This window comes from Lycium ferocissimum, chromosome 6 (assembly GCF_029784015.1).
Source record: "Lycium ferocissimum isolate CSIRO_LF1 chromosome 6, AGI_CSIRO_Lferr_CH_V1, whole genome shotgun sequence".
NCBI classification, from domain to species: Eukaryota; Viridiplantae; Streptophyta; class Magnoliopsida; order Solanales; family Solanaceae; genus Lycium; species Lycium ferocissimum.
Window position 1 is genome coordinate 25,312,732 of NC_081347.1, and position 27,956 is coordinate 25,340,687.

At 39.1% G+C, this 27,956-nt stretch overlaps 2 protein-coding genes across 15 annotated transcripts; both read right to left on the reverse strand.

The window, feature by feature from the left end:
* Positions 1-17: 17 nt before the first annotated feature.
* LOC132061232 (uncharacterized) lies at positions 18-1,660 on the reverse strand. Its single transcript, XM_059454083.1, has 2 exons — positions 1,570-1,660; positions 18-886 (listed from the first exon to the last, which is right to left on the reverse strand). The coding sequence occupies exons 1-2, from the start codon at positions 1,658-1,660 to the stop codon at positions 249-251; spliced, it is 729 nt and encodes a 242-aa protein (XP_059310066.1). The 3' UTR covers positions 18-248.
* Positions 1,661-3,144: 1,484 nt separating this feature from the next.
* On the reverse strand, positions 3,145-27,910 carry LOC132059560 (pentatricopeptide repeat-containing protein At1g71490). Of its 14 annotated transcripts, none has more exons than XM_059452200.1 (9): positions 21,602-21,959; positions 21,189-21,519; positions 20,872-20,951; positions 20,697-20,774; positions 18,873-18,954; positions 6,130-6,516; positions 4,600-4,715; positions 4,213-4,473; positions 3,145-3,730 (listed from the first exon to the last, which is right to left on the reverse strand). In XM_059452200.1, exons 2-9 carry the CDS (start codon positions 21,304-21,306, stop codon positions 3,503-3,505), a joined length of 1,350 nt encoding a protein of 449 aa, XP_059308183.1. In that variant the 5' UTR covers positions 21,307-21,519; positions 21,602-21,959; the 3' UTR covers positions 3,145-3,502. The 14 variants fall into 14 exon arrangements, with proteins under 14 accessions (XP_059308183.1, XP_059308184.1, XP_059308171.1 ...); XM_059452201.1 differs by having other exon boundaries at positions 3,150-3,730; positions 6,130-6,429; XM_059452188.1 differs by lacking the exons at positions 3,145-3,730; positions 4,213-4,473; positions 4,600-4,715; positions 6,130-6,516 and adding exons at positions 26,153-26,266; positions 27,756-27,910 and having other exon boundaries at positions 18,680-18,954; positions 20,697-20,951; positions 21,602-21,649; positions 21,850-24,316.
* Positions 27,911-27,956: the final 46 nt, after the last annotated feature.

Consider the following 27,956-nt stretch of genomic DNA (forward strand, 5'->3'; position numbering starts at 1 on the left):
GCACACCTCTTAAGTTGCAATAAATAAAATGGTAATTTTATAATATCACCCCTAATTATTATGGGTCATGTAAATGTTGGGAAATGACTTGGAAATGGTTAGTACTACTTCATAATAAGAGTGAAATAGGTATAAAATGATAAATGATCTCTTGGTCTTCTAAACTGGACAAGTTAAAGTGGACATATATTTTTAGTATAGTGGACAAGTAAAAATGGACAGATGGAGTAGAAGATAAAATAAGGAGATCAATGCTTGCTAATTTTAGAAATTACTAATCTCACTTCCTGGACGGACTCACCAAAAGTATTTAATGCTGGCAAGCAGCTGAAGAAATCATCCATTGAAGAGGGATCATTTAGTTTAGTGGTTGCAACTGATATAACAACAGCCACAACACAAGTAGCTCTCTCAGTTTCATTATCTTTGGCATAAAACTGATCCAGGAAATGATCTCTTGCAGATTTAATTGCACTCGTACAATCCCTGCAAGCATCATCGAACGTGGAACTAAAACCTGAAGTACACTTGTCACTGACATCCTTAAAATTCTGATATTCCTGTGTAATATTTGTCAAAGAAAGGCTAGAACAATGGGTGCTTCCTTGATAGAGGGAAGCAAGTCCACATTTATCGATGGAAACGGAGGGCTGGTGCTTAAAGGGCCCTGACGCGCAGTGTGCCCATTGAACTCCCGGGAGGAAGAGTCTTCCTTGGGGCTGAGTAATTGCGTGTTTGGCCAATGCGTGTGAGAAGAAGTTGAGGGCATTTTGGCAGCATCTTGTGCTGGGGAAACTGTCCCATATATGGATGGTCTCGTCATGATCAGCTGCAAGGCATTCGCCGCTTGGTTTGTATGGAGATGAAGTGAAGTTCAGCCCACATTCTGCAAATTAAGGATAGGACATCAGACAGTTGGAAATCTTAAGGAAAATTCTCATAGCTTGAGGCGTGTTAAGGCACCGGTAAAAGTGTATTTCAGGATTCAACAAGCTCTTCTGGTATAAACTAGGAGCAGAAACAACAAAGATTAAATAAAGAAGAAGACTCAGCACAATAGAATATAGAAAGGAGGAATTTCTCTTGATCTTATATCTTCCAAAAGAAACGGACTTGAATATATATAGATAAGAAAAACCATGTCCTCTGATGGCTGAAGATGCTCTAACGTATGTAGAAGAAAGTTAATGGCAGTAAAGAGGCTAAAAAATAAAGGCAATTAACAGTCACTATTATGACATGATAAAAGGCTTTTAATTCTATTCAAGTCTATCAACGGTCTGTTGCAATTGTATGTATAACTTAGAATTATAATGGCTAATCAAGGATACTAAAGGATAAAGGATCTGTTAAATTAATCATAGGCTCATACATAACGTTAGAAATTATTCAAATGAATTAACTTATTAAAGACACATTAATATGATATTAAGAGAATGAATCTAGACAAGAATTTGAACACTTCTTTTTGAGATATCACATTCATTTTTCCAACACAAACTAGCTATATATGAATAGCAAGAAAGTTTGGTTACTTGTTATTAAAAGAAGAAAAAGCAAAGCAAATACCTAGATCTTCTGGAGAAGCCAGTGAAACAGCGGTGAGAGCAAAAATAACACATAGTTGGAAAAATAAGACTGTCTTGGCTAGAACAACCATGATATCTCCCTTGATGATATATAGTTGTTACTAACTTCAAATTCAAGTAGCTTCAGATGATATCCAACAATGACTCGTAAAGTAATGATCTCCACTGATCCGCGATGTCTTTTTTACATGCTGATACATAGTCACTCTTATTCCATATCTCTGAGTTGTACTGGACATTCATGGATCGGCTGTGGTGCCAGTTACACGATCGAACATCAAACAGTCACTTCACTGATGACAACTAGAATGATATAGCTAGCTTGATGACAAAATCAAGAAAAGCTGATAATTAATGTTACCATATTCCTTATTACAAGTTAGAAAATTGTTTTTCCAACAGACAAGAAATTGTGATGATCATATATAGGCATATTTTCCTCGTTAGAATCGAAGAATGTATTGAGGATAGGATATTCTTTATTTTATTATTTGTCTTGCTTAGTTATTCTCCGCGCGCCACAGCTTTGACGTGGCTGTTCGTGCATTACGATATACTTATATGCATGAAGCATAAGGCAGTTTTGGTCAAATTTTCAATAGTACGTATTTTATATAAGTTTTACATTTCCCAAGTCCACAGACCAATCGGTGTGGCTTTATATTTTGGGAAACTTAGCAGGACTGGTGGTGGAAATTTGGATTCATCAAAAAAGAGAAAACAATTGTCAAGTCTTGGATGGCCCGCGGTAACGCTGAAGTGTATATGCATCATCAGTGCTGTATGACATGCTAAAATTGTTGTACTTTACTTTGATAAGAAGAAAATTACTCGATGTTATCGATTCATTTCTCGCAAATTCTACAAAAAAGTATGTCCAAACAGCAAAGACAAAAAGGTTCAACTAGATAGAAACGGAATGTGCGTGTGCCCACAGACACATACTTATACATCTTTCATGTAATAATCTCATTGTGTTATAATTGTAGAATTTGCAACTACTTTTTTGTAGTTTTTCACTTGGAAGGGGTAAAGAAGGTATAATTTCGGTAGCAATTCATCCAAGTCTTGGACACGAGAAGGTTTATTATTCCATGTCACTGGAGAAGTAGTTTTCGTTTTGCAGCACTATTTCAGCAGGAAAAGAACGTACCCTTTACGAGATCGCCAAAATATTTTAGTAATCTATTGCTGTGTAAGAGTTCGAATCCAATCGATAACAATATACCAACTGGAGGGCGGACCGGATTGTCACTTTGTCATTTTATTTATTGATGTTTCGGACTGATCTTGATGAGAACGAATACATTATTCGATTTTTGTTCTAATCAAATCGAATGTAGTTCACTCCCTTTACTTGATCACCCAAGTATTTTAGCAATCTATGTTATCATGGTTTGCAAATTTTACTCCTTGAGGAGTGTTAGAGGCAAATCTATGTCATTGCCTCGTGCCTCCATCCTCTAACTTCGAAAAGCCAATCAATTCAACGAAGCAAAAAAGAAGGTAAAAGCCAAAGACAATTCTCTAATTGAACTAGAGGATATTTTAGTTTCCTTCTCATAAATGAAATAGAAATACCATTCATCAAACCATACATATATAGTGTTACAGTACTTCAACATCATCACATATATAAAGCTTGTTCCATTATCCCCTTTCTTTATTCTGTCCTTCCACAAGCATCACTAAGCAGCAGTCAACATGTCTTCAGGCAATTTCTTGGTTACAAAGGGTAAATAAACCTAAGGGGTACTTGATATATTGTAGTGATACTTTAAAAAAATCAAACTTATCCCTTATTACCTAACCCCCTTTTATTCTAGTATGCAATCCATCTGATACTTTAATTATAATCTTAAAAACATAGGCTTTAATGACCCTTTGCATCGAAAAGTTAATTTAAATAACTTCTACACAGGAGGAACATTAATAGGGCAACCAGTGTTGCTGAGCCTCCAAGCATTGTTCAGCTCCTCGGACACTACTTCTATTGTTGGGCGCCCTCTCCTTGTTTCAGCCACACAAAGTACTGCAATTTGCAATATGGAGTCCAATGCCTCTCGGTTTATTAGTTTCCCTTTCAACGTCGGATCTTCAAACTCAGTGATTGGAAGCTTTCCTATGCTCACATCCCTTGCCTGCATCAATTCACGAGGATAATATACGCTGACAGTGTAAACAAGAGTGTCAATTTCATATAATTTTTTTATACTTCACCTTCCCAATTTATGTGACATGCTTTATCTTTTAGTCCGTCACAGTGACGAATTTCAATATTTAGAAATAATTTAAATTTAAACTTTTCATTTTCTCCTAAATGAGATGAATCATGGCCACACCAATGTCTATGACATGTTTTAGACCATAAATTAAAAAAATAATAATAAAAAAAAAAAAAAAAAACTTTCCTACACTCATGCCCAGTCAAACGCTTTTACGTGAATTGGGACAGAGGGAGAGTAATAAGCATGGATCCATGACGTGCAAACACAAGGTTGAGAGTACACATCTTGGGGTTAAAATGAAACTAGAAAAGAATAAACCTTAAAATCAATATTTCCATTTTCCACCATCCATAAACAATGATGCCCTAAGCACTGAAAAGTCTAGTACACTTTACCTTTTTTAACAATATGAGTCTGCCATCTTCGCCTAAGTAAGCAATTTTTGTTCCAGAAAGGACTTGCAGCATTACAACTCCAAAGCTATAAACGTCAGTTGCACAAGTGAGTAACCCGCTCTTCTTGTATTCAGGGTCTGTATATATTCCACTTTCCAAAACATCTTCAAATACTTTGCTTTCTTCCATTCCTAGCATTTGTGATCGCCCAAATCCAGATAGCTTTGGTTCCAATGTCTCACTCAAAAGAATGCTGCTAAGCTATCAAGTAAAAATTATTGGAACACTATTAGTAGACTATAATAGTCTGTATGTTTATACACACATATAGTGATAGAGAGGAAGGGGGGGCTTAAGATTAATAATTTTTCTACAACAAATGATTACCTTAATATGGCGGTGAATGATGCAGCCATCAATATAATGATGGAGATATTTGATTGCGCATGCACAGTCCCTCAGTATTTTAACTCTTGCTTCCCAAGTCAAAACAGTGTCTTCTCCTAAATATTTCATGAACAAGCTGTAAAGTTAACTTTAGCTCGGCAAGGAGACAGAGAAATTATAGGAGACTTCACATTGAATCACTAATTCTTTTTTATAGGACGCTTCTTAAATTCTCTTAAATCTTAATCATATTTATCCTATTGATTGGATCACTAATTAAACGTGTTACAAACCTTTTCACTTCCCCTCTTTTCTTCTTTTCCCATAATATCACATAGTTTTCATATACATGGCCCATTTCTTGAGGACTTGTTATTGTGTCCAATTGGTTCAACATTTCCGGTGCTAGCTGGGACTTTTCTGAGTATGTTAATAAAGTATTGTTGTTTCTTTGGCATCCTGTTATCATTTAGATATATCGATTGTGGCTTGATGTACATTTTATGTAACGTAATGGTTTTTATTGTTGATGTGGTTTTTTTATCCATTTGTTTTTGTTCTTTCCTGTTTAGTGTGATTCTAAGTTTAGTATGCACTTGTATTGTTGCTATGAAATTAAAACTTATGCTAACTAGAGAAGTTATGTGTCCGAAAAAATGCCATGGTACATGGTTTCTGGTCACAACATGGATCCTTGATATCTTGAAATGGGACTACAATGTATAAAACAAAACGAATCTTTGTGAGAAATGTCTTGTGAGAGCAATTTAAATCACTTACAGTCTCAATGAATCTTTTTTCAAACTGTGTCCAGTCAAATAAGACCGCAAAAGATGAGATGAAGGAAGTAATATTTATGCGATTTTTACAAAGTTTATACTCATTGATAGGGTACGCACAACGCGCGTGCCCAAAAACTAGTTAAAGAATAAATAAAGATAAATTATTATTAAATTTTCATTGTGCGTGCCCAAAACCTAGTTAAAGAATAAATAAAGATAAATTATTAGTGTTAATGTTTTCTTAAAGGATGTTGAAAAAAAAAATAACATGACAAGCAAATATAAATTAAACCGACGTAGAGTAGCAAGTTAAAGAGTAGTTATGCTAGTGTGCTTTTTGAGTACCTTCATCTAAACCACAAAAAAGAACTTTTGTCCAACAGTACAAATTCACAGAAGATGGAATCTTGCTTGTGGGTGGTGTACATATTATGCAAAAGATAATCCCTAAGCATAAGAAAGGTAGTTACTCCCAACATGCTGTTTAAGTATATGCCACCATGATACGTAGTGTATTTTTGATGTGCAAAAATCAACTAAATAAAGAGAGTTTAACTTCTGCGCACAGATGATGTATAAGATTTACGCTCTCAGATTAGAACTACCTACAACAATAAATATGTAACTCTCTGTAATAAGTCTAACTTTGGTAATAAAAATAAAGTAAATGATCTGATATAATAAATTAAAATGCAACTGATCGATTAAACTTCAATCCAATAAAATGTTTTGAGGAAGAGAAACTCACTGAGAAAATATTGAGCTAGATTTCCTGTGGAACAATGTTCATAAACCAAAAACTGATTTCCATCTTCATTACAGAAACCCAAGAGACAAACAATGCTTGGATGCCTAGCTCTTGAGAGACACTCAACTTCCCTGTTGAAAGAGTCCATTGCATCATTTGTTTTATGCATCTCTTTAATAGCCACACCCTGTCCACTTGGTAATATCCCTTGATAAAACTCTCCCCTTCTTCCATGCCCTATCAACTTTCTTCTTCTCATATTAATCTTGCCAATGTTTAAAGCATTCTCAATCTCAGCACCTGTGAATTTGTAGAGACCATTAATGGTAGGGGATTCCACGTTTTGGGCAACCACTGGCTTATTGCTTCTCTTGGAAATGCATTTCACTAGCAAAACAAGTATTGTGACAACTATTATGGTCACTATGATTGCAACAAATTCTTTTTCCATATAATAATCTTTTTTTTTTTTTTGGGTGACTAAATGCTTCTCTAATATCACCACTAGCTAGGTGCACTTGTATCAATTATGTGGTCCAACTATAAAATTCACTCAGATGATTATATTAGGAGATTTTCAATAATTTCTAACAAAACAAAGTTCTCATGTATTATCCCGGAAAACAAATTAAGAACTTAACTGTTTTAATTAGAAGGGAAGATAAAACAAAAATAAGAATTTTGCATTAGCAACTGATCACTCAGTACCAAACCTCTCAGTTACCAAAAAATTTAATTTAAAAAGAAGCCTTTTTTAATCTTTTTTTCTGGTTCTTCCTCTCTTTTATTTCAAATTTTTTGTTTTTCAAACCTTTAGCAGATCATTTGCTTAAGATATTCAAGAAGTAAAGCACACTTCAACTCACATTTCTGCTTTTACGAAGATACGAAAATATTCGAAAATCATAAATCGCGAAACTAAAATAAAGAGAGAAATCGATAAAAGCACTCATAAAGTACGTAGAAGTGAAAATAAAAAGACCTGGACCAAAACCAAAGAAGAATGAGAAGACGAAAGTAGAGCAACCTCAAATGAAGGAATATGTTCAGCATTTATACGTCTGGAAAATGGGAAAATACAAGAATGTCAATTTTCTTGTTAAATTCACTATGCTTCCTTTGTTACTCTCTCAGGGAAACCTTGATATCGCCGGATATCAACTAACGATAATGGGCCCCTTTCGTTTCATATTATTGATGTCAGTCCAAAGGACTACCTAGTTATTGCCTCTGGATCTTCCCTCATGAGTCACATATCCCTGTGTCATCTCGGGTAGCAGTGTACGCCAATCGTGCAAGACCAAAGTAGCTATGCAGCTTTTCATGCATAAATTTGCTTACATGATCATGTTTATGAGTTATTCAGATATGCATATTTTCTTATATGCAAGTTTTCAGTTTAATCATTAACCTGCTATTATTACTTACTGTTTATGATCCAGAAATACAGATTTATTGTGCAGATTATTATCCGTATGCAATTCTGTTTTACCAAGAAATCGGATAACAAGTTAAATTTGTAAATGAGGTATAGGATATGTGGTTTTTTAACTTATTTTTTGATGAACAAAAGGTGTAAGTATCTATTTTGCTTATGAAACGACTTAAGTACAGACAAGTAATGCTAATGGCTAGATGAAGACGATGTATGCTTTGAAGCTAAGATTTTATATATATATTTTATGCAACGTTTAAATGGAGTGATTTGATGGGCTATTTGAGCTGTAAACCGGACCAAAATCTGAAGAAACCAAAGTGAGAGTGAATTTCTAATATATATTTTCAAAGTACAAAGTTTTTGGATCCAAGAAGCCAACCCTCAAAAATAAGGAAATGCCCCTATTTATAGTTTTCCTTACGGCCTCTCTATACATCATGGAGCCCTTTTAGGATAAAGAAAACCTAATATGGATAAGGTTAGGTCGTACGGTCCGACACCGTACGACCGTCGAAACGGTGGCAACAAGATTTTCACACGTGGCGGCGAATAATCGATTATCCGACCAACGGCCACGATCGAATGGTCATGAAGAAAACGAGCTAACGGCCACGACCGATTTCGCTCTATTCGAGCCAGGACAAACGGCCACGATCAACCCGGCCATGTAAGAACCGGACCCGGACCGACTACGATAAGGAGTTATTTTCGAATACAATGAATTTGTGCGAGCCTCTTCTTGATCAATCACTATCGCTTGTTTTCTTCCTTTTGTCGACCGAGTTACACCGTACAAACTTTACCCAATTTTTACCGTATACGGATAGTCCCCACACTTTCCGGAACGAGATCATATCGGAGTAACGGGGAAGGGGATGAATCGTGGAAACCCAAGCGATCACATTGGCTCGTTCTTATCTTCTCGTTTTGGCGGGAACGTTTGTCACCTTCTTCTGCCATCTGCCACGTGTCATGCCCCAACAGGTCCAAGCTCTGCAACCGCCGCTACGCACGTCTCTTCAAATCACGTCTTCATTAATTACGGGACACGTGGCGCTTGTTGATTGGTCGGGATTTGCAACCGCCGTGTGATCCAAGCCTATATAAAGCCCTTTACCGCCTTCATTCCTCCATTTTTACTTCTTCATTTTCACCATCTTCACTTCAGTTTCCTTACTCCTTCACCTCTGTTCTTCATTCTCATTTCACTAGCTTCTTTTTCATCGTTGATTCTGTTATCTAATCACCCTCATTCGTCATTGAAATCAGCTTGCAAGGAACCCGTTCCACTCTAGAGTCGCTTTGCTGATCGTTTTTTCATTTGTGCTTCGTTTTCTTTACTTCACAGTTTCCATCTTCTTACCCTCATCCCTTTATCAAATTTTCAAACTCTCTCACCCATCACAAATGTCTGCCAATACTGAAACCACCTCCCAGGATATTCCCTCGGTTTCATCCCAAGGAGCCGAACCGGTGTCTCAGCCGAAGGGAAAAAACGTGGCCGAGCCACGGCTTAGATATAGTGCCATCAAAACCCAACTTCAATAAAGAGTTTGAAGCCGGTGCTTCATCGTTTCGGATAGCAGGTACGACGTAAGGCGACACCCCTCTTTCTATCACCGAGGATAAGCTCGATCGAGTCCGGACCGATGCGGACGGGATAACCGTCCGGTGCAAGTGTTTGCTCTCGGCCCGGATGAATCAATTACCGACCACCGGGAGGGTTTTTTATATGTTTACACCTATCCCTTCACGCTTAAGCTCGAACCCGCAATTGATCCGTATTGAGATGTGACGTGCCGACCTATAACGTGACCCTTGCACAAATTGGTCCAATAATCCGAGACGGTAGCTTGCCTCCGGTTGTTGGCCAACAATGCCAAGAAACCCTTCACGATGGCAATATTCGATCCACCTTTATTCCCCAAGACGATTCCGTGAGGTAATAAAAGCTTGTTGCGAGGTCGGAAATCCGATCTTCTAAAAATGGACGGACGAAGAGAGACCGGGGCCGGTTAGAGCGCTTCGTTCGGGTGAGGACCTCGGATATTATCCCGGAGGAATACATGCCCTTCCCGGAAAAAATGGAATGACAACCGTAAGTTTCTCGACTGAACTTAGTTAATTTATTCTCATTTTCCTTAATTTTATCCTTCGGACTGTTTCCCTTTTTCTTCTTAATAGCCTTGGCATGGATACCCCGTCATCCTACGAGATGAACGAGTGGGTCGAAGCGCTCCTCGACCGGCATACACATGAAGAGTTGACATGGGGAATCCTGGCTCGTGGCCGATGGATTGCCCAAAATCACGGTAACACCGCTTTGAGTTCGGGTATTATGTACTGTATGCCTTTTTTTAATCCGAATGTTATCCATAACCCCGTCAATTTTAGGTTTACCGAAGGGTTCGATTCATCCCCGGACCCGGACTCATAGCCGGAACAAGTACGTGCCGACACGCATTCGACTCGGTAGGGTCATCCAGAATTATTCGCCGCCCAAAACGAAAAGAAACCCTAGGATAGAGGAGACAAACCAAGAAAAAGGGCAAGGCGCGTCGTCCGTCTCCGAGAGATGAAGAAGAGTCCGATGTGATCATTCGTAGGGTCGGTGTGGCCCCCACCGTCGAGTCGGTCCCGGGAGGAGGAACTGAGCCCCCCCTTCAACCGAGAAGGACCCTCCACTTCGGCTCGGTACCACTGTGGGGGAAGAAATACTTTTACCCAACACCTCTTAGGTCTATCGAGTTTGTTGATATTACGAAGCGAAGAGACTTCCGAGGAGATTCCCCGCAAAGACCACCGAGATCCGACCGAGTCGACCGCCGGAACCGGGACGAGAGTCGAGTTTGCACCGGTACCGAGGCACCGGAGGATACCGGCTCATTGCTCGCCGAGGACCCCGTCACGGCTTTTGAAGCCTCTACTTCGCCGAGGTGCCGTGCTATTCCAACCACCCCCACTGCTCCGAGGTCAGACAATTTGGATGACATATTTTTGGACACTCCTCCTGCGACCGGGGAGGCTGCTGGTTTTGGTCATCTTCCTATCCCTAGGGTCACGAGGGCAGCTAATCGATCCACCGAATCCGGTGCGAGGGATAGCTAGTGCGCATCTTTTCGTGCTCCGGCCGTGGAGCCTAGAGAACCGCATCGGCGATCATCGTTCCCCGAAGATTGCGAGCTTCTTATCTCGTCCCGGGGGAGTGGTGTTACTTAAGGCCCCTCGTATCGGATTCGACAAAAGGAAAATGGCCGGAATCCTTGCGAGCCTCGATTAACGAAGGCATGCATGCGGGCAACCGGGTAAGCCTTTCATCCCATGCCTTGTATAATTTGATGTGATTTTTTGGTTTCTTGTCTAACATCTTTGCTTCTTTTGCAGAGTGTGGTGCTAGTTAACGAGGCCTTCATCCGGGCCCAGCAAGAGGTTGATGACCTTAGAGGCCAGCTGGATGCCCAAGGTCGAGAAACGGAGAAATTCCAGCATCTTTTGCAAATAAAGGAAGATGAGGGCCGAGCCGAGCAGTTGTCCTCTAGCAAACCTTCAGCCCGAGCTCGATGCAACGAAGGCTGAGAACCTTCGACTAAAGGATGAGTTGGCCGGGGTTGTGGAGAGGAACCGGCTTCTGGAGGAAGAGAAAATCGACCTTAGTCAAGACAATACTCGGTTCTCTTCCAAGTTGAGTGAGCTCGAAACGACCATTTCCCAACTCCGAGGGGAACTCGACTCGGTTAAGTCTGATGCCACCAATCTGGCCGAGAGTGCTAAGTATGCAGAGAGAATGAGGGTTTTCGAGCAAAAAGCTGAGGACAGGGCTCGAATGTGCGATGAGCTAAGAACCAGACTCGGGGAGATGACCGAGGCCACGATACTCTTAAAGCCGAGCTTGACTCGCTAATCAATATCGAGAATGTCCTCGACGCGGACTCATCCGCTCTCTATTGTAGATTTTGTCGCGTCGACTCATCCGGAAGACGAATGATCTAGGTATGTTGAAGTCATCTTCTTTGTACCCGGCCTAATCTTTTTTTGCTCGTTCTTTGACCCGTTAACGGTAATTGCTATTTGGAATCCTCGTCCCCGACGATCCTTCCTCGATCCGCTTTTTTAGTAGGTGATGATTCTTCGACCGCAAAACATCTCTCTTGTCAGCAGTTGTTCTCCCCGATAGTTTTTACCCCTCCCGTGTCGGAACTTCAAGAAATTATGTAATGTAGACGCGCAAATTTTCTCTGCTATGTATCCACGCCTACCCAATGAATGCGTTGTATTTCATATTCCCTTCGATTACATGAACATCGGTACGCCGGATGGTGCCGTCGATGTTGACCGGCAAGGAAATCTCACCCTTCGTAGTTTCACTCGCCATATTGAACCCACTGAGCACCCGGGCTACCTGTACGATCTGGTCGAGTAGCCTTAACTGTTCAACCACTCTCCACCGATGATGTTGGCCGAGCTACCTGGGTCAATTAGAATACGTTTAATTTGAGACTTAAAAGACGAGAATAGAAATTACCAACGCATCATTGTGCGGTTGAATGATGCCTTCGCATCCTCGTTGTCGAAAGTGATGGAGCCTCGGGTATAGAATCCGGTTGCGCTTTTCACGAACCAAAGGAAAACCTTGGCGCGCTTCACCGCCCTCTTCAGAGCATCTCGTACCCCGATTACCATGTTGATTATATGTCGAGGCTCTACTGCTCAATTCGTTTGCTCGACTCCCTCTCTTGTAGTGGGTCTTTGCCCGCTCGCTCAGTAATTCACGAAGGTGCCCATTTTTCGATAGCGAGCCACCTCTTCTCTTAGTTAGCGACGCCTTCGATTCTGTGACCGTGAGTTCCATGGTATTCACAAATCATGTTCGGATCCCGTTGGCCGGGATCCGACCTCAATGGTCTCGGCCACCTTGCTTTCGGAATGCGGCCTATGGCCAAGACAAGGTTCGAGGTGTTGACACTAAAGTTGTATTCTGATATTCTCGGTGGGTCCCTGTTAGTCACCGAACTTCCAGCATCACTTCTAAACGACAACCCTCGGCTATTCGATGGACGCTCGGTTCTTCTATCTCCTCTGCTGGAGAATTGACCGGGGCCTGACCTCGACTTCTCCGGTCTGAAGCTTGTTTTCTCTGATTGAGAATATGGCCGGTATCTTTCCCTCGATGACCGTGTCTCCGGGTCGTAATTTTTTCTAATCCTCTCAGATCCTTTACTTAGGTTTACCGGACCCGGAGGAAGTTCGAGCTGATCATCCTCCACCCGAATCTTGGACTCGTATCTGTTGTGCACGTCTGCCCAGGTCACAGCCTCGTATTCCAGTAAATTTTCCTTTAGTATGAACGAGGCCGTCGAACTCCGGATTAGCCCTTTGGTGAATACCGTGCTCAGGTGCCCATTCTTCCGAACCGGTGGAGTTCCATCCGTTCCCTTTGGAAACGATTGACGAACTCCCGTAGTAACTCATTATCCCTTTGGGCTATCCGGAAAATATTCGCCTTCCGGGCCTGGACCTTTTTGGCTCCGGCATGAGCCTTTATGAACGCATCCGCGAGCATTTCAAAAGAAGTGATTGAATGCTCGGGCAGATGGTCATACCAAGTTAATGCCCCTTTTGACAGCGTTTCCCCAACTTTTTTCGGAATACGGACTCGAATCTCGTCTTCTTCAACATCATTGCCCTTTATAGCACGGTGTATGAGGTCACGTGTTCACGAGGATCCGTTGTGCCATCATATTTCGGATATCCGGCATCTCGAACCTCTTTGGGATTAACTTCGGAGCGCACTCGGAGAAAGGGCCTCGAATATACCTCTTCGAATCCGGCCCCTTTAGAATGGGAGGAGCCCCCGGGATCTGGTCCACCCGAGAGTTATAGGTCTCGACCCTTTTCTCGGTTGAGTCTACCCGCTTTGCCAACTTCTCTGTTAGATCCCGTATTTTTATACGTTGGGGCAACCCGGATTAACTATAATAATTTTGGGCCAAGACCATTTCGGGATTTGAAGTCGGGACTTTTGACCCTTGATTTTTTTTTTTTTTAAGACATAAGTTATATATATGAAATTGTTGGTATTGAGCACTTATGAATTGGGACCACAATTCATAAAATTGGAATTAGAAATGTTGTGCAAAAATGCCATTGTGTGGGCCATAAGCAAAGAGAGATATTAAGTGGGACTTAAAAGATGACTTCAAGTCATCTTTCTTCATTTTCACATAGCAAAATAAAGCCCCAAATTGAAGAGCTTCATGTCAAGAAGCTCACGGCCAAGAGGGAAGAAAAGCCAAGTCCATTTCAAGCCACCCCAAAATTAATTCTTTGGTACAAACCCACTAATTAGGTCCCTAAGTAACGCGGAAGCGTTGTTGGAGCGATCAAGCCATCAATTTTGGATTCCAAACCCTAATCCATTGTGGAGTTGAAGAGGAAAGGTGAGAATTTTTCTTGTTTTATGAGTTATAAATGTTGTATGCATATTGTAGTATGTTAATACGGATAAAAATCATGAAATATTGTATGTTGGAAGTGGGTTGTGTGCTTGAGGAGCTAGCCGTGTAAATGGGTGTTGAAAATGGAATTGATGAATTAATTCTTGTATCATGTTAAATTGTTGTAGTGTGTAGAGTGGCTAAGAATCACTATTATATGCTTGTGTAGTGGTAGATGAATATGGGTCACACTATATGCTAAAGGACACACCAATATCGCTTAGCATTTTTAATTGTCGTCGTTATGAATTCTAGTTGGAAATGAGCATTAATAATTCAAGATTGATGTTGGAAATTTGTGGGCTGATCTAAGGCTTATTGTACGTTTGATGTAATTCGTATATCTATGAAAATTATATCGTTATATTGTGGATTGTGATACAAAACATGGCTTAAAAATGAGGAAAGTAACAAGAGGGCTGCTCTCGGCTAGGGGACTGGTTTCGGCCAGCTTGGAGAAAATTTTTGGGATTGTTGGAAAAATTATGTGAAGGGTTTAGAAGTCCTCTAATATTGTGGGTAAGGAATTCGGGTTGATAATTGAATGTATGAGCAATAATGTGGCTTGAATGTAAGCCGTTGAATTGAATATTTGGAAAATTGTTAAATGATGTAAAAGAGAGCTACTATTATTACTTTGCCTTTCGAATTGATTATCGATGTTGCTAGGTTGGTTATTGTGGTTGTTGTTGTTGATTTTGAGCGAGTTAAATTCTCGGGATGGCCTATTTACAGGGGAAATCTTTGTCGAATTTTCGTAGAATTTAATAAATAGTTGGAATGAATGGCTTAAGTGCCCTTAGCTAATGTTTGGTATTCGTTGGCGTATTTGTAGACCTTGGGAGCCCGAGGCGTAGATTGGGATTGACTTTAGATTGGCTATCTTGGGGTGCGTACGAGGTATGTAAAGCAACCTTCCTTTCTTTTTTGGCATGCCTTAGTTTTACATAGGCTAGATTAGAGCCTTAAGGAATTCCAAACTCGAAACCCGAGCATGATATGATCCTTATATAATTCTTGGCACTCCTATGCATGATTTGATAAGAATATGAACCATTATGTCTTCGAAATAATCGTTTTCCAAATGTTGCACAAAAAGTTTGTTTAGAGAAGTCCATAATTTTTGAATGCCATATCTTTTGCATAAAGGCTCGGATTGCTCCAATATTTTTATAGGAGTTTGCATGATGTATAATGAGTATGCTTTCCATAGGCGGGCCCGACTCGGGTCAATACCCGTTCGTGGGTCCCGCGACTTTCTTTTATGTAATTCGGAAAACTTTTGAGAGAACTTGTTATGACTATTATTCCGATTTTCAAGTATGACCATTTTACTTATGTTTGAGGTCATGGTAATGATTTTATGCATATGACTACTCACGACTCTACTCATGCATTCTGTTATCTCTTTCGCCGAGTCCGGGCCGGTTACGTTGTCGTGCGCGCTTTTGATATACTCCGGAGTTATCTCGTGTTTATGGTTCACCGAGCTACTCGTCAAAGAGGGTCGGGTTCCACTTATATATGATGTTATGGTGTGTATGGCGTTATGCTGTGTTATGGTATGAGACGGGAATAGGGAGATTTGAAACTTTCTGGTGTTATGGCGCCATTGACGGGCGGGCGACCATATTCTTCTGTACCCTATGCATGACTTATATTTTTGAGAATTAAACATTTTGATATAGTGGATTTGTACTTACTTTACGTACCCTTATTTTGTTTATGTCTCGATTTGTTTCCGTATCTCTCTTTTGCTTTGCATACTCGGTACATATTTCGTGCGACCCCTTTCTTCGGGGGTCGCGTTTCATGCCCGCGGTACGGACGCACGGTTTGGTGATCCACCGCCTAGGACACCCTCTTCTTTGTTTGGAGTGCTCTTCTCTATTTCGAGCATACACTTTTGGTATATATATTTTGTTCGATATGTATATATATATTTGCTCAGGGGTACGGCGGGGCCCTGTCCCGCCCTATGTTTTGTTGGTCCGTTTAGAGGTCTGTAGACGTATTTGTGGGTGTGTGTGCCTACTTCTGTTCAGATGTGATTGCATGATCTTATTAGCTATGGCAGCCTTGTCGGCATGCACTTTGTATATGTTTTGGGGCCGTTGTGCCATTTGATAGCCTTGTCTGCTTTTGATATATGTATACGCCTATGGTTATGCTGAAATGTGTTTACAACAGTTTGATATAGATTGAGACGGCATATAGTATTTATGGCCGTATATGCTATTTGTATGTGATTCGATTGGATAGGTGTGCTCGGGTGCCCAACTCGGGCGCCAGTCACGGCCTGCGGGGTTGGGTCGTGACAGTCTCGAGCATTCTCAATACCCCGGTAGACGAACCAGCTCCAGACCCATTGCTTTCAACCATTTGAGCTTTTCTCCGGGTTCGGCGAACACTTTACTTTTTCCGAGTCGTTTCATCCTTCTTGCTCGCAATCGGCTATCGCCACCTCGCTCAAAGAATAGCCGCTCTTTCATTCTCGCAACATTTCAAAAATAAGACACAAATTAATATCATCCGGGCATCCGACGCTTTCGGCTATATGCCCGGTCGAGTGACGAAATTAAAAGTATTTAAAGGATCGATTGGCGGATGAGCGGCGTTCTCGGTTCACGGTATTCTCGTTGGCTGAGGCCCTCTCGAATCGACGGGGGTCGGAGCAATGGGATTCACCGGTAACCCCCGTAACCCGATGTTATCGTTTTCGGCCACAATCTCGTTGTTGACGTGACCAGATTCTCCGCTGTTTGCCATTTTGTCCGTTTTTGCAGAGACGAACAGTTGAACTGAAATCTTTATGGGAGCAAATAGAGACCGAGATCAAAGACCACAATTATCCTAGCCCCACGGTGGGCGCCAAACTGTTTTACCAAGAAATCGGATAACAAGTTAAATTTGTAAATGAGGTATAGGATATGTGGTTCTTTAATTTATTTTTTGATGAACAAAAGGTGTAAGTATCTATTTTGCTTATGAAACGACTTAAGTACAGACAAGTAATGCTAATGGCTAGATGAAGACAGGAGTGTATGCTTTGAAGCTAAGATTTTATATATATATTTTATGCAACGTTTAAATGGAGTGATTTGATGGGCTATTTGAGTAAACCGGACCAAAATGCAAGAAACCAAAGTGAGAGTGAATTTCTAATATATATTTTCAAAGTACAAAGTTTTTGGATCCAAGAACCCTCAAAAATAAGGAAATGCCTATTTATAGTTTTTACTTTATGGGCCTTCTATACATCATGAGCCCTTTTAGGATAAAGAAAACCTAATATGGATAAGGTTAGGTCGTACGGTCCGACACCCGTACGACCGTTTTCGGATGGCAACAAGATTTTCACACGTGGCGGGCGAATAATCGATTATCCCACCAACGGCCACGATCGAAATGGTCGCCGCGAAGAAAACGAGCTAATAGCCACGGCGATTTCGCTATTCGAGCCGGACAAATGGCCACGATCAACCCGGCCATGTAAGAACCGACCCGGATCGACTACGATAAGGAGTTATTTTTTCGAATACAACGAATTTGTGCAGAGCCTCTTCGGATCAATCACTATCGCTTGTTTTCTTCCTTTTGTCGACCCCGAGTTGCACCGGACAAACTTTACCTGGTTTTTATCGTATACAAATTCTCGCCTCAATATTCAGTCGATGATGCAAACTGAGTATGTTTGTCTTCATGTTTTTCCTTTATTTCTTTTTTCTTTCAAAATGCAGATCCTTCTATTAGTTCAGGATGCCAGCCTGGCAGACAACAAAGTTGATAGCTTCAGACAGTGGTGAACCGATCATATTCCTTCAATGGTGGCTCATTTATGTTTTCTATCCATATTTAGACATTTTCTATTATGCGGGACATGTCTTGTGCAAATTCTGTAGATATTTCCGTGACTGATTAAATACTAGTTCAGACTTAGTATCCATTTGGGTATTTCATATGCTTATTATCTATTAAGATGCGACTTAGACTTATAATTTCCTCTGCTTTGATTTATTTACTAGTTTACGTAGGATGTTTAAGTTTTATGATTATGAATTCGCTCGATTTGGGGTCGTTGGACGCCAATCACTATACCTTAGGGATTGGATCGTGACAGGAGGACACGAAACGAATAAATAATAAACTGCACCAATCAATTAGCTAAGTCGGTAAAAAGGAACAGCTCAATTTTGATAGACTTCTTTTTTTATAATTTACATTAAGTTGTATCCTAATTATTAACAATAACTTTCATCTATGCAAAGATTTAATTCAATTCATGTAACTCGATTGAAACTTAATATAATTAAGTTATATGCACCGTCAGAGAGACTGAAATTTATGAAGAATGATAAATTTCTCAAAGTTGTCATTATACAACCCACGTTTACTCTCCCCGTCAATTCAAGTAATGAGTTACATCAAAAAGTAATAGATAATTGAGAGGTACTTAGGATTATTTCAAACTAGGAGCATAAGGTGCAAGTCATGTGCCTATATCACCTTTAATGAATTTGCAACAATTGTGTTCTGCTCAGGTAAGAAAATGAACTGTTGCCACCTTGTTGGAGTTGATTGAGAACCTCATATCTAATTACATTAGAGAAAGCCTCAATTTTTTATATAAAAGTAGCGATAATCTCATTTATTAATTTAGCTATAAATCGACATCATTATACTAAGAGAAAAAAACCTCTTCATGAGGGCAGTGGCTGCTACATCTCATCCTTACTAGCAATAACATGATAGAGAAAGGAAGATAAATAGACTACGTTGATGAGAAGGAACACAAATAGTTAATGACACACCTATAGCTTCGACAAGATGCACAGTAATCTTTGCTCGGCTTGCAAAGTACCCTTGGAATGAAGTTATCACACATGAGCAACCCTGTTTATCGAGAAACAAGTTAATGTGATCATTTACTACTATGTTCTGGACATTAATACCTTCAGAAGGTTATTATTTTATCAAGACAAATATCAAAGCCTAGAGGAGCCAGAAAATTTTCAGAAATAATGCACTTCACAACCAGTGGATAACATATTCTCCTTTTTCTCATAATATGCTTGCAGTGGCAGACACAATATTGAAACAGTAGGAACTGATTAAAAAAACATTTGAAACAGTAGTAGCAGGTAGAATATAAACTAAAGATGTGCACTGACTACTAAAACCTAAGATCCATGCAGATAAAACCGTTTTATTGTTGCAATTTAGGAATCCAAAAGTGCTTGTGAAGAATCTCTGCTCCACACTAGTTCTCTTAGGTCTTCGTACAACATAAAAAGCAGAGCATTGATATAAGAGTAAGGACAAAATTATAACCCAGAAGTCAGGATCTTAAGAAGAGTCTCTATGTATTGCAAATCAATGTTCCACAGCCCACCTCTCTTTGAACATAGACTCTCTGTGAATGGTCACATAATGTTCTGCCCAATAGAAAAAAAGAGAAGCGGGAAACTAAAAGAATTGCTGCCCTAAGGCAACATGCACTTGATCTAATGTAAGACAGTCTGAGAGGTTCACACTAGAAGCAGGTAAATGAAGCAGAGGCATAACAAAAATCATATCTCCAAACTACTGATTACTCGCAGTATGAGGGTCAAATTGACACAATTTAACTTTCTTAATTGGTGTCAATCTTCAAACAAAATGGGAGAAAGATAAGCTAAGTTACATGGATTCCTTTATGGGAACTTTTCGAGTACTGATCTGCACAAGTATCCATTACGGACATGCCAATTTTTTTGGGCTAATTTTTAGAGTACTTTGAAGAATCTTCATGAAGCACTGACACCCCTGTCACTTCCCACTGACATGAATCGTCAAAGGCAAAGGAAGGATCCACATAACATAGAAAAGAAATGTATTTTCTAAACCGATGTGCAACAGATTAACCACATCTCCGCCACCCATGCATTTTACCTACACCTTGAGTTAATTTTTGTGGGTAGAACCTCCACCCTTCACCATTTCTAGCCCCACTGGAGAAGGGGTTGAAAGATTATCGACAAAAAGACTTACAGACATAAGTCTAACTTATCTTTCTAGACTTAACATTCTGCCATTTTTGTCCTGTGGTAATTGATTGACCAAAATCAGAAGCTCTACTTGAACTCGTTTCTTTTCTGGACTCTAACCGTACCGTATCAGTGGGTCTCCGTCCTTGTGTCCCTCTACGAAATTGCAAGCTATCAGTAATATGCTGCTGGCTAATGAAATTTCACAAAGTTCAGTGGTTCAATTTTCAAGGATAACACTTAATGTGTATGCAATCTCTTCCCCTTATATAGGCAATTGTTGATTTCTTCTCATTAACTATTATTGAACTCTCCTCCTAAATGGGTATAAATCAATAAATAATTGCTGCTAAAAGGAACAATGGAAGGAGAGGATTTAGACAACAGAAAATATAGAAGTTATAAACAGAAAAGTTCAGCATTTCATCAATCACAAAATACTTCCAGTTCAGAACAATTACCAAAATAATATAGTTCTAAAACTCGCGAATAAAGGAAACTCTAACTAAATGTTCATAATTTTACTTGAGCTCAAGAAATGAAACTCAAATAGCAGCACGTAATTAAGGAAAAGAATGATAAGAAATACAAAAGAGTAAAAGACTAAACCTTGATAAAACAAAGAAAAGATCCAATCAAGGAACCCCACACTGCAAGAATAGCAAAACACTGACAGCTATAAGTTACCTGCAAGAAAGCAACCCAAAAATATCAAGAAAATTACAATAGTGAAAAATTGCAAACATCATTCCGTTCCAAATTATAAAGCAGAAATTAATGTCACCTTCTCTATGGTTTCCTCCACCCCTTCTAGTTTCTCTTCAGGAATATGAAGCACGCTTTTATTAGAATCCGATTGAATAACTAGTGATGAAGCATGAACAGTAGATTGGGTACAATGAGTAGCGGATTGTGTGATGAGCATTCTAAAGCTCACTTTTAAAATGCTATTATTTAATTTGTACTTATAAAATGCCATGATATAATTTAAATACACTATAGTATGTATTTTTCATCAGAAAAGTCACGAAATTTGATGTTCCAACTTTAAAATAAAAATTAAATAGCTCGACCAAACGAAACGTGGAAGTATTTTCATACCTATATGTTGAATCTTATTATTTGTTATTTCTATATCCATCTTAAGACAAAAGTGACAAGTCCTCCTCTCAAGATCGATTAAAGGCAGTCCTTGATATAAATACTTCATGGAGTACATCAAAAGAAAATATTTGGAATAGAATGAGTCTGCACCATGTGATTTCAGAGAGTAAATCAAGAAAGGATGAACACGCCTATAAAGAGCATCAATAATAAAATGAACAATAGTAATATTTGGAACAGAATGAGTCTGCACCAAGGGATCATCTTGCGAAATGAAAACATATGCTGCAGGGAAAGAACCGTGGGCATTCTAACTGAGATCAAACGCCTACAAAAGAATGAGAAAATACATTTAAGACTTGAAAAACTAATATCATCAGTATTCTGCTTAAAAAGTCTGTGACCTCTACCTTGAAGACTGATATAGATTCTCAAAGTGTTCCCTTACTTTCCATAACCTGCAACCCGTAAAGAGAAAAAATCATCAGCGATCATAAAGATCAAGAAAATCATCCGAGCTTCAGACAAGGGGGAGCGAAAAGACAACTATGGCATTGCAAGAATCACAAGCCAACGTATTTGCTAACTTTTCCCTGACATGGTTAAAAGAAGGTGCTGATATGCATAAAAGAGGGCATTTAATGCCAGAGTCATTTACCTCATCCGTGGCAGAAAACGCAGAATGTTTGATCAAACTGGCACATATTCTGCATGAGCGATGAGAAATATCTTGCAAAAGGAAAGATGAGCAAAGTTCTTATGGAAATAGTCAAAGGAGTCCTTCACAAAGTTCTTCTTCGGAAGAAGAATCCTCTGTAGTCAAATGACCAGTGTCTTTCATTTGCCTATTCAGTCCTCCTAGTAGACAATAAATTTCATTTGTTTGGCCACTGGAGGTATCTGCAACCAAAAAGGGAGAAAAGCCAGAACCCGTATCGACCCAAGCACATCCTGGAGACTTTCTTACACCGAAATCCCGCATGATGGTCCTCACTTTTGCCAGTTTGTTCCAACACCCAGCATCCGCATACATATTAGCAATCAAAACATAGTATCCAGGATTATCGGGCCTCAGCTCCAGCAGTTTCTCAGCTGCCCACTCTCCTATCTCAGTATTCCTATGAATCTTACATGCTCCAAGGAGAGTTGCCCACATTTCAGGTGTTGGTTCATAAGGCATCTTTATGATGATTTCCTCTGCCTTTTTGAGTAGACCAGCCCTACCAAAGAGGTCAACCATGCAAGAGAAGTGCTCCAAACGAGGACTTATACCATAAGTACTTTGCATCTGTTCAAATAATTTCTGGCCCTGCATCACAAGGCCTGAATGACTGCAGGCAGACAAAGCAGCAATCATGGTCACATGGTCTGGTTTTATATGGAGCCTTACCATCTCATTAAATAGTTCAATTGCTTCTCTTCCTTCACCTTGAATACCATATCCTGCTATCAGCGAAGTGTAGGTAACTGCATCTTTCTTGCTCATCAAATTAAATAGCTTTCTAGCTACTACTACCTTTCCAGATCTTGCATACATATCCACAAGCGAATTCCACAAGAGCAAATGTTCCTCAAACCCTTCACGCCTTGTAAGATAGCAGTGAAATTCTTTACCATGTTGTAGATTTGCCACCCTAGCACAAAGGGGAAGAATGGCTGCTATAGTGATATAATTTGGCTCAACACCAGAAAACAGCATTTCTCGGAAAAGAAATGAAGTTTCCTCAGACCTGTCCCAATGTGCAAAGCCAGATATGATTGTATTCCAGGTAATTACAGTTTTAGAGCCAACAAACTGAAACAATATGTGCGCCTGCTTAAGTGCCTTGCACCTGGCATACATATTGATTAAAGCGTTTCTTACATTATCAAAATCATCAAGGTGACTTCGAATCACTAAACCATGAATTTCTTTTCCAATTTTTATCAAACCAGTGTGGGAACATGCACCCAAACCAATAAGTGTTGCCACAGGTTCTAGCTGAATTCCACAAGTTCTCATTTGAGAGAACAATTTAAGAGCCCCAATAAAGTTACTCGTCTTCACGCAACCTCCAGCTATGGTGTTCCAAGTAATAATATTCATTTCAGCACCAGTAGCCCTCATTGTATCAAAAAGCTCAAAAGCTTTACTCCACATACCTTTGGAAGCATAAGCAGAGATCATTGAATTCCAAGAAACTGCATCCTTAACTGGCATCCTATCAAATATATCACGTGCAACATCCACTTCCCCACATTTCGCATATATGGAAACTAAAGCATTCTGGACAAACAAGTTACCCTCTAGGAAACTAGCATCTATAGATTTGTGAATATCCCGGGCAAAAGCAAGATGTAATTGTTCACCACAGGCCTTTAGAACAGATGGATAAGTGAATTCATCGGGTCTTATACCTCTATTCACCATCTTCCTATAGGCAGAGAATGCCTCTTCATTTTTCCCTCTTCTAACATAAGAAGAAATAAGGAGATTCCAAGGGAGAGGGTGCAAAACATTTGAAGTTTCGGCAATTACATGAGCATCATCAAGTAAACCAAAGGTCGTATAAAAGGTAATTATCCTTGGTACCAAATTCCAACTATGTGCAACGCCCAAATTAATAATGCAGGCATGAATCTGTTTCCCTTCGGAAAGTGACTCACTATTAGTACAACATAATAAAAGAGATGCTAATGATTGTATAACAAGATCACAAGGGGTTTGAGAGGAGACATGAGTCTGAATTAGAGAAAAAGTTCTAAAGGCTTTGCATATGTGACCTTGGCCCGCAAAGTCCTTCAAGGTTGTCAGTAGGCAATCCACCATAGTTTCAATACTTTTACAAGGCCCTGAAATACATTCATGAGAACTACACAGCAAGGACTGGCCACAGTTTCGGGGGTCTGATTCTCTGACACTCCTCCACTTTTTAGGTATGAACTTCTGAATTTGGGACAGAGGAAGGTTTCTTGGTTGCGCACTGAAGCGGGAGGGCATAAACTACAAATGGTGAAACTATAATGTTTCACCATGATGAGTAATAACAAGATTGGGGATGGGTATCGTCTGCATTCCCACGCATTTGCAACACCAACAACAATTTGTAACAGCTTGAAAAGATTGATTTTTAGCCAATCTACCCCTGCAAAAGAGAATTATATAGTGTAAGAGACACAATAATGGAAAAAATTCCATCAAACTCTGCGCGTTTAACTAGAAAGATAAGATGCAACCAAAAAGGGAAATAATTAGTAAGCTTTCAAACACATTAATATGAAACTGGAAATCATACTGTCCAAATTTTTATGACACTCTTCGATGTTGGAGCATCCAAAAGTAATTAATACCCTCATATTCCTATACAACTTTCACGACTTTCAAGATTTCAAATTAAACTATTCAAGTTTTGAACTTTCATATCACGGTTTTCTATCAAACTAACTTTTCAATAATCATTTCCATATTTTCTTTCAATATCACTGATACAACACATGACTTAAATGAACATCTTACACTTCATGTCCAGTCAAATATCATCTTATAAATTGGGATGGTGGGAGTAAGACTTATAAGCAAAAACAGGGCTACGTAGGACCTGTAGTACTCTTGCATTTAAGTAGCTAGTTAGTTACAGCATTCTGGTGCATTTGTAAAATACATAAATAAAAGGCAAGAAGAAAAAACTCATAATTTCCATCAAAATCACCCAAAAATTTTCACTTTATCAACCCACTTAAAATTTTCATTTTTTTAATATCTCTGCAATGAAGGGGAGCCTTGGCGTAACTGGTAAAGTTGCTGCCATGTGACCAGGAGGTCACGGGTTCGAGCCGTGGAAACAGCCTTCGTTAAAATGCAAGGTAAGGCTGCGTACAATAGACCCTTGTGGTCCGGCCCTTCCCCGGACCCCGCGCATAGCGGGAGCTTAGTGCACCGGGCTGCCCTTTTTAATATCTCTGCAATCATGCAGAATGCACTTGAAGTTTCTGGAGGAGTTAATCCAATATTCAAGATTACATGATATCACATATTGACCCCAAAAATTGGTCCAAAGGAACCTTAGCAGCTAAATGGGAAGATAAATAGAGATATAGAGAGAATATATGTACCACGTCCGGAGGCTCCAGCCACGGTGGTCGCCGGTGAGGAGAAGGGAAAATAGTGGCTGTGGAGATTGGAGGATGAGACAAGTGAGAGAAGAACCTTTTTTATGGGTTTAGTGAAAGGGTTTTGACAACTTTTTCCCTTTGGACCTTAGAATACCTTTTACTAGTCAATTTGTCTGCGCGAAATAAAATGGTGTTGATGCATAATGATCTACATAGATACCATGAAGGCATAAAATACATAAAGAAAACATAGATCCCCTTTGTTTATTTCATGTTCAGTCATACATTCTTTGATTGGGAACTCAAAGCAATGAAGATAATCTTTGTAGATATTGTTATATTAGCAACCATTTATCAAACGCCACAAAAATACCGTTTGTATTATGATTTTGGCAATTCTATGTAACAGGAGTCCTTATATCTCATTATTCTAAGGAGGAAATATATCTAAGAACAGTAAAGGTCTCCATTTCTTCAATTCATTGCAGATATGTATTATGATCATTGCTTCGTTGAGGATATTTAGCATGTTTGTTTTCAGCTTTCCAACTCCCACATTGATTATACTTGAATTCTCATCCATCGAATATTTAGGTGTATCATTGTTTACTTGGTTCCCATCACTGACTATAGTTAAATTCATTTCTTTTGGACCAGGTTTTAGTGAATCATTACTTTCCTCGTGATTTTAGGCTTCTGGGAAAGTAATTTTTAGGCTTCTCTTTTTGAAATTCAGACTATTAGTCATTAACTGTGCTGGAAATAAATCCATTTTCACCCTTAAAGAGAAACATAGTCAAGTTTGTTACAATGAATGAACCTAAAAAGAAATTTTAGAAAAGCACAACACAAAGACAAACAGAACACACCAGTAATTTCTTTTTGCATCTGCTATAATCGTTCTTCAAGTCTTGAAAGAACTGGCGAACACTCTAAACCTTGCTTATCATGAGGTAGTTCAACAAAATAGACTTTCAAAACACCTGGTATCAAAATATTGTATAGCAATAAGTACTTTAACAGGCAAGAATTAGTAATGTACAATCAACATCATATGTGTGTGTGTGTGTGTAATAGTTCAAGGATACAATTTAAATGAGACACATGTTACATCCAACAATGATTAAGACTTGTGTTTTACGTCCAACTTAAACATATCAAAGTATGCAACTAACACAAAAGAACTTCAGTATTTCAATTGAAATTTAATCTCGATCCACATATATCCCAACTTCAGATGTTACTTACCACACTTGAAATTGAAGTCATTAAGATTTAACTTGATTCCTTAAAAAAAAAAATACTCGCATACACAAAGAACTATCCAGAAAAGCTTAAGTATTTTATTACCTGTTGTTTTCATTCTCGATGAAAATTTTCAAAGTTCGACAAATACAACAAAATACCCAATGTAACCCCACAGGTGAGGGTCTGGGGAGGGTAGGATGTACGCAGACCTTACCACCTTTGTGGGGTAGAGAGGTTATTTCCGATAGACCCTTGGCTCAAAAGAAATGTAACTGACGCAGGATTGTAAGAAAAATGAGACAACAAATTAGCAATATATAAAACAAGTGCAGCAACAGATATTAATAACATTGGAAAGTTCGACAAATAACTATAGAGATTATAGTTCCTCGCTAGTTCATAATGTTCTCTCATTCAATGGCTCGACACATGAATTTCGCAGGAGAAAGAGGCATTCTCAAAGGATTTTGAGCGGAAGTGTAAAGTGCCGATGCATTCAATAGACCAGCACAAAGAAATATTATTAGCATACTTATCCACCATTAGATGAGAAGAAACAATTTTTTCTGATCCATCTCTATACTCTATAGCAGTTCAGAAGAACGGGTATTGATTCTAACTCGATTGATTCTTGGGATAATTACACCGCAATACCTTTGGGTGATCTAATTTACAAAATAGCCAGCAAATGTATAGGTTCTGTATATTTATACTTAAATATACATATCAGAAGTATAGGTTTTGGGCTACTGCCGTTAATTAAGTTTGGCATACATGAAAGAATCCTATTGATTCTTAGCAGAAATGATAGACTATTATAAAAGCTCTCTTTGGAATTTATTCAAACACCTTGGGTGCTAACGTAGAAAGTTTCCTTGTAGAAATCAATGGATTTTCTTAAAATAAAACAAAAACAAAAAGATGACCAGCATAAGCATATATCCCAAAATTTAATTCTTCCTAATTAGAAACACTCAGAAGAAAGAATATAGAAAAAAGAACAAATATCCCCTTATACGCGACTCAATGTTAAATAACCATTTTCAGTATTTATCAAACCTTCATTTAATCAAACATTGAAACATAACCATACAATACAATTAGTATGTTAGAACAGTTGAATAAATTAAAGAATGAAGGAACAATATTTTCAAATTATTCACAAATGTATAACGGAGTTCCACAGAAATATTGACATAAGCTTAAAACAGATATCCAGCAAACCTTTGAATGTATTTATATTACTGAGTGGGAAGCTCTTTCTTGCTATGGTTGCAAGTATCAACTATCAAGTCTTTTTGAGTGAAGTGAATCTTTTTTTCTTGAGAGACAAGGCATGTCCCTCCACTCTCTGTTTATAGTTATGTGTGTGTAGAAAATACTAGTTAGTCTCTTTAAGTATGCAATAAACAATTTTGTTCCTTT

Excerpts from the sequence above, each read along its gene's own strand:
- LOC132059560 (XM_059452197.1), bottom strand. The coding sequence starts at position 24,171 with ATGCCCTCCCGCTTCAGTGCGCAACCAAGAAACCTTCCTCTGTCCCAA.
- LOC132061232 (XM_059454083.1), bottom strand. The coding sequence starts at position 1,660 with ATGGTTGTTCTAGCCAAGACAGTCTTATTTTTCCAACTATGTGTTATT. Across the intron at positions 887-1,569 it reads GGCTTCTCCAGAAGATCTAG|AATGTGGGCTGAACTTCACT; the intron begins GTATTTGCTTTG and ends CTTAATTTGCAG.